Below are 20,519 nucleotides of genomic sequence, written 5' to 3'. Positions count from 1 at the left end.
CCAGTACTACAACTTAAATAAAAACAAGTTAGAAAAACCAAGATGACCTTGGGCAGGGGAGTCACGAAATTAGCAAAATTCTATTTGCTCTAACTCAGGTACTTTTTCCCTTTTCTAAAATTGACTTTAACTGTTTTACATTTTTGTCATATACTTCATGAAAGAGTCCCCTGAGGTGTAAAAGCTGATCGGCTAGCAATGCTTACCTTGGTTTTTAAGATTACAATCCACGGTTCACTTCTGCATTCGAACACTGTACGAGGCAGTACATTGAGAGATAAATAATTCCATCATTTCAACCTGGTGCTCCTGTGAAATGTGGTGCTAGGAAACAGCCGACAGGCAGTGCGTCTGAACAAATCATACGTTCTGTAATTGCCGCTTAGCTCTAATTACTACTGAGGATAGCGTTTGCAACTTGATTCCAGGGAGAGGGCAGACTACCTTCTGACGACACTGAACCAAATATATCCTAAAAGACTGACAAGTTACTTTCTTTCATGTAATTTTTCTGAGTATTTCCCAGCTACTCAGTAACTACCACTTTGCCACGGTAAAAGTAGAATCAAATAATCTGACACCCACCTCTACTTTCCAATGAAGCAATTTAATTCTCGCAGAATATGTACTTATTATAACAGTTTGGAATTTTTAGTATCACTCAGACTTAAGGGGATTGTTTTTTTCTTTTCTAGGTGGGCAACTAAATCTTTATTTTGAAATTGGTTTTTATTTAAAAAAGGAATATGTTCTCAAAATGTGAACTTTATTTATATTCTGCTAGTCCCAAGTAATTTATTTGCATACCATTAGACCTAGAGAATTTCTTTTCTGGGGAGTTTTAGGTTTTAAATAAAGATTCACAACATGTAATTCAAAAAGACTGAAGCAGATAATTAGATGTTGATAACATTAATAGGGATGTTTATGCATTTCAACTCAAAAATCTAATTTCAGTTATATGGGAGAATTACCATGGTGAAATTAGCAGTTATGTAGGCTTGGAATTAAAATAATACACTTATTCCTATACCTAACTAATTTCACTCTCCATCTAGTGGCCTCTGACCATATGATCAGAATAAGGCTTCTGATATATCCAGGTTACACAGTGTGGCTATGACCAAATGGTTGTTTTGCTTCTTCTAAGCTGATTGTCACTGATACTGTTGCATTAGCTTTGTGGACATTTGACTGAATGAAACTTAAAATGACTGATGTTTGCAAATGTCGAGAAGGATTTTGCACTTTGGTTGTGCAACTTTTAGCATATTTGTCAATCATGGCCAACACCTCAGTGATGATGTACAGAACAAATTACACCCACCCAAATTCAGAGATTTGGTATATCTACTTAAGTCAGATTTGTGCAGTAACTATCAGGGATAGGTAAACCTAAGGGAATAATTAGATGTGGCAATCAAAATGGTAATTATAAAACCAGCTCTTAGAAATGGCACATATCTCTAGGCCTCAGTTGTTATGAATAATAACAACATAGGACTCTAAATGGAACACAGTATGGGAGCTCTATACTTATTTTCCCCCAAATAATAATTGTGCACTTCTTGCTCATGTAATACTTAGTTCTTCATGATTAAAATAAACTTATAGACACTGCCGTGGTTTTCACTTTATTTTTTATTTTATTTTTAAAAATCTATACCTACAATAGACCTCTCCAAAGAAAACTCTTTGCTCAGTAGGGATTATGTTGATGCTTCCTTTGAGGTATTTTTCTTTCACAGAGCTAGGCAAAATATTCCATTCTTTTCTGCTTGCACTTAAATCATGCCTGATTCCTGGAGTATTTTTCTAGAACATATCCAGGTCTGGCACACTAGCTCATCGTAAAGCTCCCAAATCCTTGATCTGTGCCTCTCATAGGTCCTTAGTTTAGTTCAGTAGTACACAAAGTGTGGCCCCCAGACCAGCAGCATCTGTGTCACCCAAGAACTTGTTAGCAAAGCAAATTCCCAGACTCCATCCCAGACCTACAGAATCACAAACTCTGGGGGTGGGACCCAGCAATCTGTGTTTTTTTTTTTTTTTTTTTTTTTGCGGTACATGGGCCTCTCATCGTGGCCTCTCCCGTTGCAGCTCCGGACGCGCAGGCTCAGCGGCCATGGCCCACGGGCCCAGCCGCTCTGCGGCACATGGGATCTTCCTGGACCAGGGCACGAACCTGCGTCCCCTGCATCGGCAGGCGGACCCCCAATCACTGAGCCACCAGGGAAGCCCAGCAGCAATCTGTGTTTTAACCAGCCCTCCAGGTGATCTGAAGCACTCTGATGTTTGAGAACCACTGGTCCATGTATGTATGTACTAAGAGCAATAGGAGAAAGGGATAAGGAGCATTTAAGCCTCTATGGGAAAAACTATGGGAGAGACAAAGGCTTATTAGCAGAGGGGTGGCATTTGAGTGGTGATCTAAAGGACTGGAAGAGTCTGGATGAATCTGAAGGAGGCACCAGGCATTCCTCACCCGGCTAACCTATCACATGTGCCCTTGAGTTAATGCAGCCCCACCAATTCCAAGGTCCATCAGTCACCATCTTTAGTCATTCCATTCTTAAGGAAAACAAAGAAGACTTTCCTCAGTCCTATTAGCCTCTTAGTCTACCAATTACTCTCTTTTCCCTTAACTTTTAGTTCCTTTTAGAGCAGCCTACACTTCCTTTTTCACTTTTTTTTTCTTTTTTACTATCCCTTCACTTCACAAATCCTATGATTTGGCTTCTGATTTTTCCAGCCTAATAAAAGTATGACTTTGAAGTCCTTTATCAGTCTTCCTTGACCCCTGTACCAGGTAAAATATGATCCCATATCTGAAACACCTCTTTTCTAAGCTCAACTTTTGTTATTTCCAACCACCTGCTGGACCCTTCACACCTGTATCCCACTGGCACCTCAACTTCAACTTGTACAAAGTTAAACTAGTCATTCCAGCCCCCTGCTACCTCCCCAAGAGATGTTCCTCCTTTGGTGGTCTTTATTTCACTGCCTGGCACCATGAGTCTTCCAGGAACCACAGACTCTAAAACCTGAAGCTGTATTTGACTTTTCCCTCTTCCCTGACCCTGAATCAAGCTAGTTATCTTTATGACCTCTCTCACCTCCTTCCCCTTTTTATACCCATTACCCATTACCTCCATTTAGGTTCTCATTAGCTGTTCGCTAGCATAATCCTTTAACCATTTTATTCCCACCATAGTCAACTGAATTCTTAAGAAGGATAGCTCAAATCAATCATTTTTCTATTTAAATGTCTTCCATGGCTCCCCTCAGTGAGTTATGGGTTCTGAAATCCAATACACCTGTTCAAATCCCTACTCTGCTACTTACCAGCTGGGCAACATTAAAGGAATTAATTGACTTGCTAAGCCCCAGTTTTCTCAGCTGACAAGTAGGAATAAAACAGTACTCATATCTCATGAGGAGACCAGAAGGAACTAATCCGTGTAAATTCTTAAAGTGCAAAGAACATAGAAGGACTTAGTGAATAATAAGCATTATTATTATCATCACCAAAGCCTTTCACGGAATACAATTCCAACACCTCAGTTCAGCATTCATCACCATCCTCAAACTTAACTGAAAACCATTTCCTTACTCACACTTTCTAAGATATGTTAAACTGAATTATTCTTCAAGGGAAAAAACCAAGTCTTAGTTTTTTCTCTGTCCCTGGCTCCTTAGGCAGTACCTTACACCTAGTAATTGCTCCAGAAATGTTCACTGCATGAAGCACTGACCTGTTCTTGTACATACAGACTTTCTTAATTCTATCACTTTGTTTACACTGTCATGTTTCCCAGGATGCCCTTCTTTGACTGTCCCCTTTCAAATTCTCTCCATTTTCAAGTGGCATTTTAAATGCTATCTCTTCCAGGAAGTCTTCCCACTTCCATCAGAAGAAAGCATCTTGCTCTCCTCTGAATCTGCAATACATTTCATTTATACCTCCCTAATGGTACTTAAGACATTCTGTTGTATATGTGTCTTCTTCCCCAAGGAGCTGTAAGCTCTTCTGGGTTAGAGACCAGAATTGATTTATTGCTGTTTGCCTAGTTCCTTGTCCAGAGAAGCACTCAATAAATGTGTTGAATGAATGAATGAGGTAAAGGGAACATCTATCAATGCATTCTCATTATAAGAACTGTGCTGCTGTATACCACCTGATTAAAGGTTTTCTTTGTCATTGATAATTATGATGGTCTTCAAAGAGTAAATGGATTATGAGAATTACAGAAACAAGCTTAAGAGGATTCCTAATAATTGGGGTGTGTTCCTAACCTTAGGTTTAAAGTTAGTATTCTAGAATTCAGAAGCATTTTTCCTAGAAACAAAGTTATAAATGGTCACTGGATTCCTGGGATAGTCCTCAGAAGCTTAACTAACCCACAGATGTGTTAGACAGAACATTACACTAGCAATAGCACTTCAATGCCAACATTATTATGAGTCTTGAAAAGGAGTCAATATCCTGTGAATGTTTATGAAGATGCTCAGTCTTCCTTGCAAAACAGAAAACCATGAATTTTGTTTTCTTCTTTATATTTTAAGACACACTTAGAAAGCTATAACCAAAAGCCAATTTTCTTGTGTATTCAAATGATTACCTTTCATTGCCAGCATGAACGTGATCTGGTTAAAGAAATAATTTATAATTGTCAATTATGAACTGTAAATTTAGAAAATGGAAGTTCTCTGGAAAGCTGTCTATATGTTTGAATTTTTAGAAATCAGAACTTATTTTCTTTTTTACTTAGAACTCTAAATTTCAGCTTCTTTGTCTTCATTTTGCATAATTTAAAATTGATTGTGGCTCCTGATACTCTAGCTTCAGTTCCTTTACTGTATCCCCTGACAAATACATAATGACCTGTTAACAAACTTTTAATTACATTCATTAGGGGAATCCTTTATTTTAAATTAACTCTTGAGTGAGTAAATAATCCCTTTCTAATGGAAAAGTGATTGGCTTTCCAATTATCTGAATTGCAATTTTAGATTTTTACAAATTTACTTATTTAAAGTGGGCAAGCCTATATACAAGAAGTTGTCTATGAAAAAGACACATTTTCACTATTCCTTTTTGCAACCGCCAGCACTAAGCTAGACATTACTGGGGTCCCTGGTCCTTAAGAAGCTGACCATCTATTTGGAGAACAAAAATAATGTATCTGAAATAATTAGAGACTAATGCAAAGACACATAAAATTTAGTGTGAATTACAGGCACTGATGGAGAAATAGTACAGAAGAGAATATAACTTCCACAAGGGCAGGGATCTTTGTTTTGTTCACTAATGTGTCCTAAGCACCTGGAGCTGATTATGAGCTCAAAAAACAACTGGTACCAAAAGGAGAGACAAACGGGGTCTAGAATGGCTGGAGACAGTTTCATTGTGAAGACAGGACATTAGTAAGACCTGAAAATACAGTTGTCCCTTGGCATCTGTCAGAGATTGGTTCCAGAACCCCTGCGTTGATACCAAAACCCGTGGGTGCTCAAATCCCCTTTATAAAATGGTGTAGTACTCTCATATAACCTAGGCACCGCCTCCCGTAAACTTCAAATCAACTCTAGATTACCTATAATACCTAATACAATGTAAATTCTATGTAAATAGTTGGCAGCTCACAACAAATTGAAGTTTTGCTTTTGGGAACTTTCAGGAATTTTGTTTTTAGAATATTTTTGAGCAGTGGTTGGTTGAGTCCGCAGATGGGGAACCCGGGGATATGGAGAGCTGACTGCATGTGATTCCATGGTTCCTCCTTTCAATCACCATCTACATCCAGTTAACAAGTCCTGTGGTTTCTACCTTCAGCATACATTGCAAATCTTTCTGCTTCTCTGTATGTCACTGCCCCACTCTACTCCAGGCCATCAATATCTATCGAGCCTACAGCAAATGGCTCTTAACAGATCTTTCTGAGACAACTTAGGCACCCCATACTTGGTTCTCCACATGACAGCAAAGTAAAATATTTAAAAATACAAATCTTATCATGTTACTCTAGCACATAGTCGTTTCCCGCTGCACTCTTAATAAAATCAAACACCTTACCATGGCCTACAGTTACTACACAATTAAGCCCCTGCTTACTTCCAAAACCTCAACTTATATCACCTCTCCTTACTGCCCCCCCCAAGATCTAAGCTTCTGTTCCCTTTCCCAAACATGTCAAATTCATACTTATCTCAAGGCTTTTGCCTTTGCTGTTCTCTCAGTGTGGAACTCTCTTCCCCCAATTCAGTTGTGTCTCAGCGCAGTAGAGACACCATTGAGGACTTCAGCAAGGTCTTCCTTCTATTACATTGTTCTGTTTTACTCACTCTAGCCACTTATGTCTCTAAAATTATCTCATCTTATTTGTGTACTGGTTCATTGTCTCTCACTAGAATATAATCTCCATGAGAACAACTATATTCTAGGTGCTCTATTCCCAGCTTCTAGAACAGTGTCAGGCCTGTGGCAGGCATTCTATACATATCTTAAATGAATGAATGACTACATTTCTCCAGCCTTTTCAAGTATTCAATATGAAGACACTTTTTAAGCACCAAATGGTTTGAAGGACTCCTCACATATTATTACTTTGCATGTATATGCATAGTATTATATGCAATACTATTATGAAGTCAGTAACATTTAAAATAAAGGGACAGGCATACGTCAGAGATATTGCAGGTTCAGTTCCAGACTACCACAATAAAGCAAATATATCAATAAGTGAATTTTTTGGTTTCCCAACACATATAAAAGTTATGTTTATACTATACTGTAGTCTATTAAGTGTGCAATAGAGTTATGTCTAAAAAAATATATATACCTTAGTTAAAAATACTTTATTCCAAAACAATGTTAACCATCACCTGGGCCTTTCAATGAGTCACAGTGGTAACATCAAAGATCACTGATCACAGATCATCATAACAAATATAATAATAGGGAAAAAGTTTGAAATACTGTGAGAAGTACCAAAATGTGACACAGAGACACGAAGTAAGCAAATGCTGTTGGAAAAACGGCATCGACACAAACCTTCAATTTGTGAAAAACGCAGTATCTGTGAAGCACAATAAAGTCAAGTGTAATAAAACGAGGTCTGCCTGTATTTCATTCTACAGTAGGGCTGACATGCATTTGGCAAGAATACATTGGGTATGTGTGAGACATGGCATTTATTCAATCTACCAAATATTTGGTGCATGTTTCCATTTATTGGTACCCAAGGATCCTCAGTCCACAGATACCAGGGGACCCACTGATTGCTATGCGCACTTGCTATAAGAGAGAAGAATGGTAGCGTCCTAGTTAGAGCTTTCTCAAGACAGAGATAAGAATAAACTTGGCGTAAAGCCTTATCCTAAACTAAGGAGAAGCTAACTTATTTTTTGAACCCTCTAACACTTAAAGTACAATTTATTGGTCATATTTACACATTTGTATAACAATGGCTAACACAGATAACACATTATATGCAACACTGTTTTAAGCACATTATGCATATATTAATTCACCCGATCTTCAAATTAACTCAGTATGGGAGGAACTTACTATTATCTGTATTTTCTAGATGAGAAAACAAGACGTACAAAGTTTAAGTGTGTTGCTCAAGGTCACAAAGCAGGTAAGTAGCACAGCTGGGACTCAAAGCCACACAGTCTGGCTCTAGAGTTGACACTTAAACCACTATGCTATGCTGCCTCGCTGATATAAGAAGAAGGTACCTCCTTTACAGTAGAGGAAAATCTCTTGCACCATACATAGCACATAAGAAAAACTGCATATCAGATGTCAGCTACTTGTAAATATGCATGCTTCACTCCCGAACATTTTCAAGTGTAGTTGTTTTTTCTCATTACTGCCAAATAAAGGTCTGAAATGCTTAGCAGCAAGTGATTTCATGAAGCAGTTCTATATCATGTGGGAAATTATAAGAAAAATCTAAATCAAATACCACGTCTCACTGTGCCTCTAATATCACTGCGAAAACAGCATGATTTTCTAGGACACATTGTGAAGTCTGAGGTGATAAGATAGCATATCTTAAAATGACTTGAAACCAAAAATGGATTTGTGAGTGTTATTTCCAACTTACCAAGAATGCTCTACTTTGACAGGTTAGAACATGAGGATACAGACCTCACCTTGATATATAAAGTCTGTAAGTGTGCAAACCTCAGTGATTTCTGCATAGTACTGGATCAGGCTGTTTATGAAGAAAGTTCAATATTAGCTTACAGGACCAAGACAGGATTCCGATAAGACTCAGATTGTTTTGTCCTTCATATAAGGCCTTTCATTTATTCTGCCACCCATTCCCTCTGTTTTAAAGAGATTAATTAGCTATCTTGTGAAATGTGAATGAATCAAGGAGGAGTTGAGTCTACTGAGCACAGCATATGTTTTGCAACATGACCCTTATGTAATAAATCTCTTGGAGAGCAGCTCTTCTTTTCCAAATGGGGCCTGTCTTCACTTTTCTCATGTGAGACTTGGCAAGTGGGACATTCTGAGTCTGACAGGCCGCTTCTCTGCTCCTCAGCTGACAACTCTTTTACACAGATGTCAGCTGAAACCTTTACTGGGGCACGTAGGGGATCAGAACTTTTGAGTCAGGGCCAACCAAGAGAATGCCGCATCCCTCAGCTCTCCGTGGACCCTACCCCTTCTCAACAGCACCCCTGCAAGTCAGCCCAGCTCCAATGAGCCAGCACAGAGCACAGGAGAGGGAAGAATTGGCTATCAACATGAAGCTGGCTTAGGGAATTCCCTTGTAAGAAGTTCACTAAGGAAGAGAAATCTGCATTTTTGTGATCTTTTCTTTCACAAGATTTGGGAGCTTGGAAGGCATAGTGGCCTAGTAGTAGCTTTAGAGTCAGACCCCAGTTCAAATTTTGTTTCTGCTATTTACTTAGCGATGTGACTTCGGAGAATTGCTTATTATCTGAACCTCAGTTTTCTCATCAGAAATAATACCTGTCTTGTTTAGATTTGGAAAGGGAAGAACAACATAACACATATAAAATGCTTAGCACAGTGTCTGCCATGGAGGATGCCTTCAATAAATGTTAGTTCTCTGTTTCTCTCATCCTGGAAAGGGCCAGGTGTTTCGAGGTCCAATTTCAAAAATGCCTCCAATGTCCTTGGCATATTCCATTTTCACTGGCTTTGTTCTTGTTTTGGCTTTATGCCAGGGATTCTTAACTTAGGATCCATGGACCAACCCCCCCCCTCCAAAAATTATATGCAAATATTTGCAACCATGCTCCTTTTTGGGAGAATGGAATCAGATTTAATCAATTCTCAAAGGATTCTGTGATTCAAAGAGATTTAAAATCTCTGCATATGTCCCTGAAAAGTTGCAGGCAAAATTAATGTCTTTTGTAAATCAAATTTAATTTTTAATGTACTAGAAGAGTCAGTGAATAAAGGAACTCTACAATGAATCACAAGTACTTGCTTCATAAACTGTACATTTAATCCAGAGTTTTTCAGTTTTTACAAAAGATTCACATTTTCAATATCAGGTTTGCTTGAAATAGAATATATAGTGATATTATATGCATAGTAGATAACTTCTGTTAACAATTTACAATGTAGCCTGGGGGTCAACTTCCAGTTTAATGTAAACTGAAAAAGAAGGAACTCCAAAAAGTCCCTGATCTTAACTGGACAGAAATTTAGTTATCCTCTGCTCCAAAGACCTTATTTTATGAATGAAGAAATTGAGGTTCTGAGAGGTTACATGACTTGCCCAAGGTCATCTCAATAGTTACAGACAGTAAGGAATAACAGCTGTAAAAATGACAGTGATTATGATGATGATGACAGCACTGTGATCTATTGAGCATTTACTTGATCTAAGCCTTTAAAGACTTTTAACCTCATGTACTTGCACTACAATCCTAGGGGAAGATTTTATTACCTCTACTCAGCAGATGAAGCATTCTGCCCAGGGCTCCACAGCCAGTAAATGGACAACTCAGGATTCAAACCAACTCACAACTCAGAACCCTGTTTCAGCTTGAAAGACTATGCTCTTAGGTACTAAACTGCTTCCCAGAATACAACAGAACAGAGAGTCACATGGTCTTGTATAAACAGAACAGAGAGTCACATGGTCTTGTATCTACAACCTTTAAGGTATGTTTATATATTTGAATGGGGCTTTAAAAATACAATATTAGACAGTCCTTGCCCATGCTACACCCTCATAGATAAGACACTAGTAGTATGTGTACTAGAATAAATCCAGGTCACCTCCTGCTTGCAATGTCAGCCTCAGACACAACCCTCTCTGGCCATGCTTCTCCCTAGTCTGCAGGGCAAGGAGATCAGCCCACATGGAGTCTGTGCTCTTCCACTGCCCCTTCTAGGCCACATTCTGGGCACCTGGGATTCCATATGTCCACACTCTAATGGCCCTGGAGCCACTTCCGATGTAGACCACACCTGTGTGGGCCCCAGGAGAGGCCTCTGGATGGCCGTTTTCAGGACACGTAGATGGAGCCTGGCCACGGGGACTGTGGTGTCAACCCTCCAGAGCCACTGTGTGCATCTTTCTTCTGGCACAGAACTTTGACATGTCTGGGAATTCTAAAATAATACCTGGTCTTCTCAGGCTTTCATGAATATATATTTGTAAAGGTAAGAGGATAAAATATACTTCATTTAGCAGTTTAGTGGCTTGATTTTTAACTTTATAACAGTTAGATATATGTGGGCCTCAATTTGTATTATTGTCTGAGGCCTCACAAATGGTAGGACAGGGCAAGCTTGCCTGCTTTTCTCCTCTTCGGTGCTGCTCTCTCAGCTTTCCTGGTCCTTCTATCCCCTTGGTATGACTCCATACCTGCTTTCCTTCCTATTTTCCCTGATATATCTTTACTGGTGATCTGGGATGAAATCCACCTATCTGAACATCATCTGGTATTTAATAATGGCTGACTATAAGCCACACACTGTGCTAGGTGCTATGGATATAACCGTAAACAAGAAACCCTCAGTCCCTGCCCCCAGGGAGCTAACTGCTGTGTGAAGGGTCCACTTGAATACACAGGCATTTAAAACACAGAGTGATAAGTGTGACCATGGGAGTAATACTGAGAATGCTGAGGGAACATAAGTTTTTCATAGGTGTCCAGTAAGGCTTCCTGAAAAAAGGAAGGTCTAAACTGACAATCTGAAGAATAAGATTTACCTAGGCAAAAGGGAATGAGGAAGGAGAAGAGGAAGAGCTGGTTCCACATTTGTTTTAAGTAAAGAGAACTGCACATAAGACCAGGCCTCGAGCCAGGGCAAGCACAGTACCTTGAACTGAAAGTATTTCAGTATTGACTAAAATATGTCTCTGGGATGAGAAATGTTTCTGGAAAGGTAAACTGAGACCAGACCGATGCAGGTCTCATGGATCATGTTAATGCGTTCAGACCTGACCTAAAGGTGGTGGAAAGTCAAAAGCAGATTCTAAAAAGGGCATGGCATGAGGAGACTCACGTGTAAGGAACATCAGTGGCTGGAGAATGGATTATGTGTATGTTCAAGAGATGCCGCTGGGGAAGGGGAGGAGGGGCAGAGGTGGGTGGATCTAAGACGTCCAAGTAGGTGGCTTTATAGTAATCCAGGGGAGAGACGATTCTGGCATGAACTGAGGGTTAGGCTGTAGTGAGAAAGGACAGATGAAAGAGGCAGAATCAATAGGACATGGTAAGTGATTTGATATGGGGCTGACACCCAAAGGATTAAAGCAATGGGTAGATGGAGGGATCAATCACAGGGAAGGAACACAGAGGGATGGGTGAACCCAAAGGGAAATTTGCTGTCTGAGCTTTGACCTCAGCATCCCTCAGTCAGGGCTCTTGTTTTTTATCTTTCAATACCACACACTGAGACTGCGTGCCCAGGGTCTAAGTGCTAGGCTGTGGTGGCCTCCGCCTCCCACTCTGCCCCACTTCTTCTCCACCACCAGGAGGAAGGGTAGACAAACGACAGCCATGAAGAAGGGAATTCTTGAATGAGGCTCTCATTTATAATTCATCTGAGATAATCATTTGTTTAAAGTACACGGCCATCATAAAAGTTACCAGAACAATTCAGTAAATGACAATGTGTCTGAATTTCCAGAATTATATTTGATTTGGGTTGTCTTAACTATTACAGCAACGATTTAGATTTAGTCAATATTTCAACGTTTTGCTCTCAAGCAGTGATGTCAACTTAGTAAGTGTTTATCCTTCAAAGACAAAGAAAGTTAGAGAATGGCTAATTCATATACTTCCCTAATATACCTTCTCAGACTTTACACATGCAATTTATAGCATATCTATATCAGAAATTAATCCTTATCAATATATCTAAGTTATAGTCTTTTCTCAATCTCGAAGATCTTTACATGGGCTATCAATACGAAAAGGAAAATTTTAAGTAATAGCACTAAGTTTTAGAAAAAAAAATACAATTTTTATTTTTTATTTTGTAAGGCTAAACATCAACTGATATGCCAACAATCCTTTGTGAAGGTAGTGGCTACCAGGAAAAAATAAGAACAAAAACAAACAAACAAAAGCCCCTAAAGGATGGGTTCAGTTCTTGAAAACAAACTTTCTAAAAGTAAATTATATCAGTTTGCTCAATATTGATGAATATTAGTCTTCATTATTCATTAGCCATATCATATGCAGTATAGTTAGGTCTTTTTTAAAATTCTAAAATTTAGGTTAAAAGCCAAATTTAAGAAAGTTAGTTTTGAACTTTTTAACAATTGTGTTGCGTGAATGTTTGAAGTTAAAAAAATAGAAATCAATACTATGTAAGGAAAAAAAGAAAAACGAATGAGAAAGCTTTCAAGGGCTCCATCAATATTTTAAACAAGCTTGGAGGAAAATCTCAAGTTGTTGTGTCAGCAATGCCAAGGTTATTCAGACCTAATGCCTATATGGCTTTGGATAAAAATTTTAATTTTTTTATGTTTCAGTTTCTTCGAACATAAAAGAAATAGAATCAAAACAAACTCGCCAAAATGCCACAGAAAATAAGGTTTATAATGAAGTTTGACATTCATATGATAAAAAGTATAGCATTATTATTAGATCCATCTTACTTACCTTTTACACAGACCTGTATCCTTATGAACCAAAAGGAATGATTTTTTAAATCACTTCTTTACTGTAATGATCTTAAAGATTGATAACAAAGTCTTTCCCCAGGATAAATGGGCAAATACAAGTGAACAAAATGAGGGTACTTTAATAGCAGTACTACTCCTGCCTAGATTAAGGGATTTGAATCCTACACATAAACCTCAATTTACAGTGGGGGGAACATAGCTACACCACAATCTATTCAGGGAAAAACAGACCGGCACCTTTTTGTGGATAAAATACAGACTAAAACTGATACAAACTGGACACACAGCACTGTCCTTGTTCAGAACACGGTACAATAAAAGGAACTTTTCTGTTTATCCTTCTCAAAATTGTTACAGTTCTCTTAGTGCAAACAACAAAGCAGAAAGTCCATGGAAGCAGAATCTAAACTATTTCTGTTTAGCTCTGAGCAAGGTATTTATCTGTTTCATCCTGCACAAGGAGCAGAGTGGACTGAAAAATATCCCCGAGCAAACAATGGTAAAATCTGCTGGGTAACCATGAAAATACAAACCACCAAAACACTTGCATTATAGTCACATTAATTATTGCTACTTATAGGAAAAGACCATTAAAAGCCACAAAACCTATAAACAAACCAGATGGAAGCGATGCTAAAAGGAGCTAATCTAAAGCCATGCTTGCACACAGAAGAAATGACATCTTCACGTGGCATAAATCATTAACATTTATATGCACAGATACAATGAACTATCGTCTTCTCTTAGGGTTCCAAAGAGTTGGGTAAGGATGGAGGACTGAGTAGGAAGCAGGTTGATAGGAGAGAAAGGGGTTTTGCCCAAGGAGCTCTTTGCTTCACTTGCTCTCTCCTTCCTTCCTTCTTAAACCTCTCTACAGCCCTGCCTTCTGAGATACGTCTTTCCTGCCCTCCTCTGGCCTCTCTGATCAAGTTGCTCTGTCTCTGGGGCCTGCTCTTCCTCTTCTGGTTCTGTGGGTGTGGATGTTTGGGCTCCACCATTGGTTTTTTGCTGGTGGCCGTCTACACCCCCTCCCTGGGTCATCCCTGCCACTCAGGACACTGTCTCTGCCAACAGCTGCTACTCAGAGCCTGGCCTCCACCCCAAGTCTCAGTTCTGTATATCCAGATACCTGCTGGCTATTGCCAGCTGGATGCCCCATAACCATCTCTAGAACCAAACTTATTGGGGCTGAGAGATATTACTCTGAAATGGGAGAGGATGAAGTTACTCATCCCAAAGGAATATCCTGAGATAATAAAAGACCTGTATAGAAGAGGAAGAGAGGGCTTCCCTGGTGGCGCAGTGGTTGACAGTCCGCCTGCTGATGCAGGGAACACGGGTTCGTGCCCCAGTCCGGGATTATCCCACATGCCGCGGAGCGGCTGGGCCCGTGAGCCATGGCCGCTGAGCCTGCGCGTCCGGAGCCTGTGCTCCGCAACGAGAGACGCCACAACAGTAAGAGGCCCGTGTACCAAAAAAAAAAAAAAAAAAAAAAAAAAAAAATTAAAAAAGGATCAATATATTAAAAAAAAAAAAAAGAAAGCAAATTGAAACACATTACTCTTCTGCTTAAAATCCTTTTTACATTTATCTATTTAACAAATATTTGTTGAGGGCCAGGACCTGTGTGTCAGATCAATGCACAGTTTTGGGACCGTGGCATGAACAATACCAACAGGGTCTCCATGCCCATGGACCTTTGCCTTCATCGTGTGATTTACACTATTATGGCTTAAATGGTCCCCCACAATGAGACGTCTATCATCTGAGATTCATGTTTGTACTATCCTTGTCTCATCCCCTGTATACATCATACTATTTTTCACCTCTGTGATTTTCTCCTACTGACCCTTTGCTCTGTTCCTCCCCTTTAATTTGCCTATTTCTACCCATTTTTTAAGAGAGGGAATCTCTCTTCGGACAACAAAGGCTGGATGAAGTATCCTTCCACTGTGTTCCTGTAACACCTACATTCCACATCACCATACCTACCACATTGTGTTGTAAATAGCTCTATCCCCAATCATTTTAGGTACAACTAGTTCTACACAAATGTTTATTTAACAACTGCCAAACTCAAACATAATGATTTATGTATTTTATAATGATTTCAGAGAAAACTGGTGTCAAAGAAATGTTAATATTACAGTTATAATTTGGAAGAGAGGGCAGGAGGCAGGAGATGTTTGGATCCCGGCTATAATCCCATATCCACGATGGGCTTAAAAAACTCAGGCATTTTAACAAATATAGATTAAACCCAACTGATTGGATCCAGTAATCTACACTGGACTAGTGCCAGTAATCTCTGATACCCTAGTATGTTTGCCTTCCTGATCAAGGTATTAATAATTAAGTGTGTGGTAATAAAGACTGGTCCTTTTGCTAGAGAAAGAGGAATTGAGGAAAATCTCTTAGTAGATTACTTCAAGCATTCTTCACACAGGACATAAGAAAGAAAGCTGGATGTGAAAATATATTGAGGCAGTAGAAACTAATCATTACCTGTAAATGGGCAAATATGACACGGAGAAAAAGGCCTATACCACTGGGCTACTAGAGTAAAAACGAAGACTTTCTTTGAGGACTTCAGAACACTCCATGAGGCAATTAGCAGGCTAGCCAGGCCCAGTTGGATTGAAGGGATCTTGTTTTTTAAGGCCAAGATCAGTGGGGAGTAAGCCAAAGCTATCTCAGATGAGATATGAGAATAATTTTTTCCATTTTCAGCCGCTTCTAGTTCTAATTCGAGCAGATAATCTAAAGTTGATTATATATAAGATACATAGGTTCACAGTGGAACATACAGTTTCTCTAACAACATGCCAAAAGGTAGATGTGACTATAGCTCCTTTCCATCTGTAAGACCCATGACTGTAATTCTTGAATTACACAGAGCTGGTATCTACTTTAAATAGAAACTCTGTCCATGCTATGCCAGTATATTTCTAGTAGGAAATGTGGCAACTAGACCTGTACTCTTTTATAATTACTAATCTTGGGGGGGAAATCAGGTTAATTTAAGGGTTTCTTAAAACCTTATAAGTTGTATAACTTCATATAACAACTATAATTGATTTTTAACAAATTTTGGAGAATTAGGTTTCAGTATTTTTCATAAATTACTAAAATGAATAGTAGTTCTGTCCACAGTAAGGGAAAAAATAAATAAAATAATTGCTTTGTGGTTTGAACTAAGTCTGTCTTTGTTCAAAAAGTCCCCCAAAACTGGTGGCCATGAATAAATGTCAGTGGGCTTGAATTTCTGTAAGTTTTCTTGGGATGATATATTCAATTCTCATAATGTTTTTAAACTGACATATGTCCATTTTTTCACATTAAGAAACTAATAAGTTTAAAATATTTTTGCTGCTTCGGCAATTACTCATTATTTAATTACATGTTGTTATGTGTCTAGACACCCTAGACATTAATTACTTAACTAGTGACAATACTCTGAATATGGTATATACGTGTGTGCATGTGTGCACATCCATACACACACTGATATATTCTTCATATCATGTTTTTATTTATGTATGTTGCACATTTAAGGACCATAAACTTCCATTCACAAGCTCAAATCCATTTATACATTCATTCAAATATTTCTTAAGCATCTACTATGAACCAGGCCCTGTGTTCATCCTGAGTAAGACATGGTCTCTGCTCTCAAGAAGTTAGTAAGGAAAACACAATGAGCATATATTACAAGGGCAATGAGTGTGTTATATACAAGGTAATGTGTAACTGTCCTTTTTGAATACATATCACAGATTAAACTGTATCTTAAAACAATTATACACAAAAACAAACTGATATCATAGGTTTATTTATCTTGCCTTTTCAAATCAAAACCATCAGAGAGTGTGTGGCTGTCTGACCATGTGTGTACAGTCACTCTGAGACCATCTATGAGGCATAGAAAGAAAATAATTTTATGCCATCATCCACCTTACTCATCCATGTATTCATAGTTCCTGACCAGATACTGAGAACCGTTTAGGATCAGCTCAAGTCATCAGTATCATTAATTCTCAGTCAAGATGATTCAGAATTGACTAACCTATGCTACTAATGGGAGGCAGTTCTTTTACATTTCAAAGTCATTTATTCTGTTCCTGAAGCCTGAAAGTCACACTGGCCCTTCACTGTTTGTTCAGCTGATCACAGATCAGAGGTAATGACATTTACATTGCAATAGACTTTGCTCCAACTGTGTTAACTCCTGGTTTGGTGTAGTTTCTTTTACCCGAGGAAAGCTTATTTGACCTCCTGCACGAAACTTTAACTAATTATCTGAATAAGAACATTCCCTTACTTGTACATCCACAAACATGCACACATATTAAATATAGAAATGTATGAAATTCTCTAATTACCTATTCCATATGAGAATCAGGACTGATGTGCAAAACAAATTAAAGTATGTGTTATTAATTTACCCTGACATACACATTAAATTACTTGAAAAATCTGTGCAGATTAGGAGAGTACCTTTCAGTCATTGACCTAAATCTATGTGACAATGACCTCTAATCTTGGGCTTATAGAATCAGACTGATAGGAAAAATATATATTTCAATAGATTAAATCCTGGATAACATGGAGAAAAGTCACAAATAATTTGACTTTTCTGTATAGCAAATTTCAAGCAGCTAAATCTTTTCTTCTTTAATGTTTCTTTGATCACAATTATTAGCATATGTTAACTGTTACTGGTGTGAAATGAAAAATGAGAATTCCAAACTCAGTTTCCTTTATTAATGAGCACTAAATGACCTCAAACCAAAGCGAGATAACTAAAAATATCCCACTGGCTAGCTTAAAGTATAACTGGTAGAGTTTAAAATACCTGCTAATTGTTAACTGTTTTAATCTATTGCTTGACCAGTCAAGAATAAGCATACACAGACAGTTGTTGAGGTGACAATTAAGATGCTCACATCTCAATAAAATCCATGCTATGAATTTAAACACCTATAAACTTGTACAGTGTTTTGAGATCAGTCAATAGCCTACATAGTTTGCATAATATTTTATCCTAAAGTCTAGTAAAATGTATAAATTTGATTTCAGAGTTAAATTCAATGCAGTAGGATTTAATATGTTGTTAAAAATAATAACCAACAATTCTGAACAATTTTCTATGCAGCAGGTGCTATGCTAAGTGATTTCTATGCATTATATAATTTAATTTTCATTAGAACCCTATGAGGTGGACTCTATTATTTCCATGTCACAGAGAAGACTGAGGAACTTTAGTGAGTTAAGTAACTTGCCAACTTACTGTTAATAAGTGACAAAACTTGGATTGAATCCAAACCTTAGTGACTCTAGAGACAAACTCAAGCTCATATTTGGTCTACTGTGGACCAGAAATGAGAAGGCCTGGAATAAAGTCTCAGTGTCAATCAATTATTAGCTCTGAGACCTTAGGGAAATCACCGAACTTCTCCAAACTTCAATTTTCTAATATATAAAATAGAGCCAAGAAAACATTCCAACAATTCTCACGGAGTTACCATGAAGATTCAAGAACTAATGTAAGCAAGAAAACTGTTCTTTGTAGAGTGCTTTATAAATATCATTTTATTGCATTGCAATATCTTAATGTTTGATAACTCCAAAAGCATTTTGTGAGGCCAAAAAACATTAAACCAGATATCTCGTTAGAGAGAGAGACTTTAGGAAGCTTCTACAACAATCTTTTCTTCTACTCTAGGAAATTTTAGGTAGATTACCCAGGATGGCACAGGGAAAGTATTAGAAAAAAATTCACCCTTTGTGGGTGCCATGATAAATAAAAGGGAGAGTAGTATTATGAACTGATACTCGAATTCTCCCAAAATTCATACGTTTAAGCCTTAATCCCCGATGTGACTGTAGTTGGAGATAGGGCCTGTGAGGAGGTGATAGTTAAATGAGGTCATAAGGGTGGGGCCATAATCCAGGAGGGCTGATGCCCTTATAAGAAGGTGTAAACACCAGAGCACTATCTCTTTGTAAGGACACAGAGAGAAGGCAACTACTCACAAGCCAGGAAGAGAGTTCTCACCAGAAACTTCATCTGTGGGAACCTTGATCTTGGACTTCCTAGTCTCCAGAACTGTGAGAGATAAAGGTCTGTTGTTTAACTTGCCGGGTCAATGGCATTTTGTTATGGCAGCCCAAGGTGACTACTATGATCAGTATCATGTTCATCCTTCATACTGCCAACGTCACCTAAAGATCAGGGCCAGCTGAGTCCTGTCCAGCTACCAGCAGGATAGCAGTGTGGTCTGATAGATCACATGAGGTGCTGACAACCTACAGTTGGGGTCCATGAATGTAAGAATGTCCTAGGCAAGCTTAGCATGAATGGGGCTCTGTATAAACAAAACTGAACAAAACTGTCCAAGTTCAGCAGGTTAAAGTAAATATCCTCAGGAAAGCAATCAAATCAAACCAATAGAAAAAAGGAAAAAAGGTCCTAAAGATGCAGTCCCACAACTGTAAGTATAAATTATGGCAGAAAGTTTAAAACTGAATCCATGCAAAGAATAGATAGTAGAAAAATTCTTATTAACAAAATTACAACTGAGCAAACAAAAGAATTTCTACATTAAAAATAAGTAACATAGGGCTTCCCTGGTGGCGCAGTGGTTGAGAGTCTGCCTGCCGATGAGGCGGACACGGGTTCGTGCCCCGGTCCGGGAAGATCCCACATGCCGCTGAGCAGCTGGGCCCGTGAACCATGGCCGCTGAGCCTGCGCGTCCGGAGCCTGTGCTCCGCAACGGGAGAGGCCACAACAGTGAGAGGCCCGCGTACCGCAAAAAAAAAAAAGCAGAAAGCACCATGCAAATTGAAAAAAAAAAAAAGTAACATAATTCACTTCGTATCTTCCTTTCTCCACCAGAGTACAGTTCTTAAATTAATCTACCGGAGTTTCCTGAGCTAGAAGGAGAGCTAGCTGAAGCCATTACATATAAAGACAAGTACACTTTGAAATATTAATTCTGCAGCGTATTTTCCTTAGGATGAATATAAATCTTATTTCTTGGGAGTTGTGTCTTAATTTATAAGAAGATAAGCAAGTTCTCAAATGCAAACATAGCTTCCCAGGAAGGTCTATGCTAAGTTCTGACTGATGCAAAAGTCATAGTTGATAAAATGTTGTCACCTACCTTCTCCTTTTACACTAATCCTCTCTGAGATGATTTGAAGAGAATATCATTTGGGGAGCATTTGCCTCAGGGTGTAAGGCACTATTCCGGGTGCTTATGGCAGGCTCTGCTAGTTTTCCTGCCAATCTCCACAATACCAGAGGTATTAGTTTGGCCAAATTGCTTCCCAGCTAAAGAAAACATTGCCCAGCCTCCATTGCAGCTATC

At 38.6% G+C, this 20,519-nt stretch overlaps 1 protein-coding gene across 7 annotated transcripts in view; it reads right to left on the bottom strand.

The window, feature by feature from the left end:
• The window catches only part of ZNF385B (zinc finger protein 385B), a 143,513-nt gene that overhangs the window by 102,225 nt on the left and 20,769 nt on the right, over positions 1 to 20,519 (bottom strand). Inside the window, exon 2 of one of the 7 annotated variants that reach the window (XM_082658467.1) lies at positions 19,204 to 19,254. The exons of 3 other annotated variants lie outside the window; for them this stretch is intronic. In XM_082658467.1, coding sequence (XP_082514593.1) covers positions 19,204 to 19,254 — 51 coding nt within the window. Of the gene's footprint in view, positions 1 to 206; positions 361 to 19,181; positions 19,255 to 20,519 lie in introns of those variants that run through there. 3 more of the 7 variants (XM_082658469.1, XM_082658468.1, XM_082658458.1) reach the window with 3 other exon arrangements.

This window comes from Grampus griseus, assembly GCF_964374135.1.
Source record: "Grampus griseus genome assembly, chromosome: 7".
Lineage (NCBI taxonomy): Eukaryota > Metazoa > Chordata > Mammalia > Artiodactyla > Delphinidae > Grampus > Grampus griseus.
The sequence above is the reverse complement of the archived record's forward strand: the minus strand, read 5'-3'. Positions and strand labels throughout refer to the sequence as shown.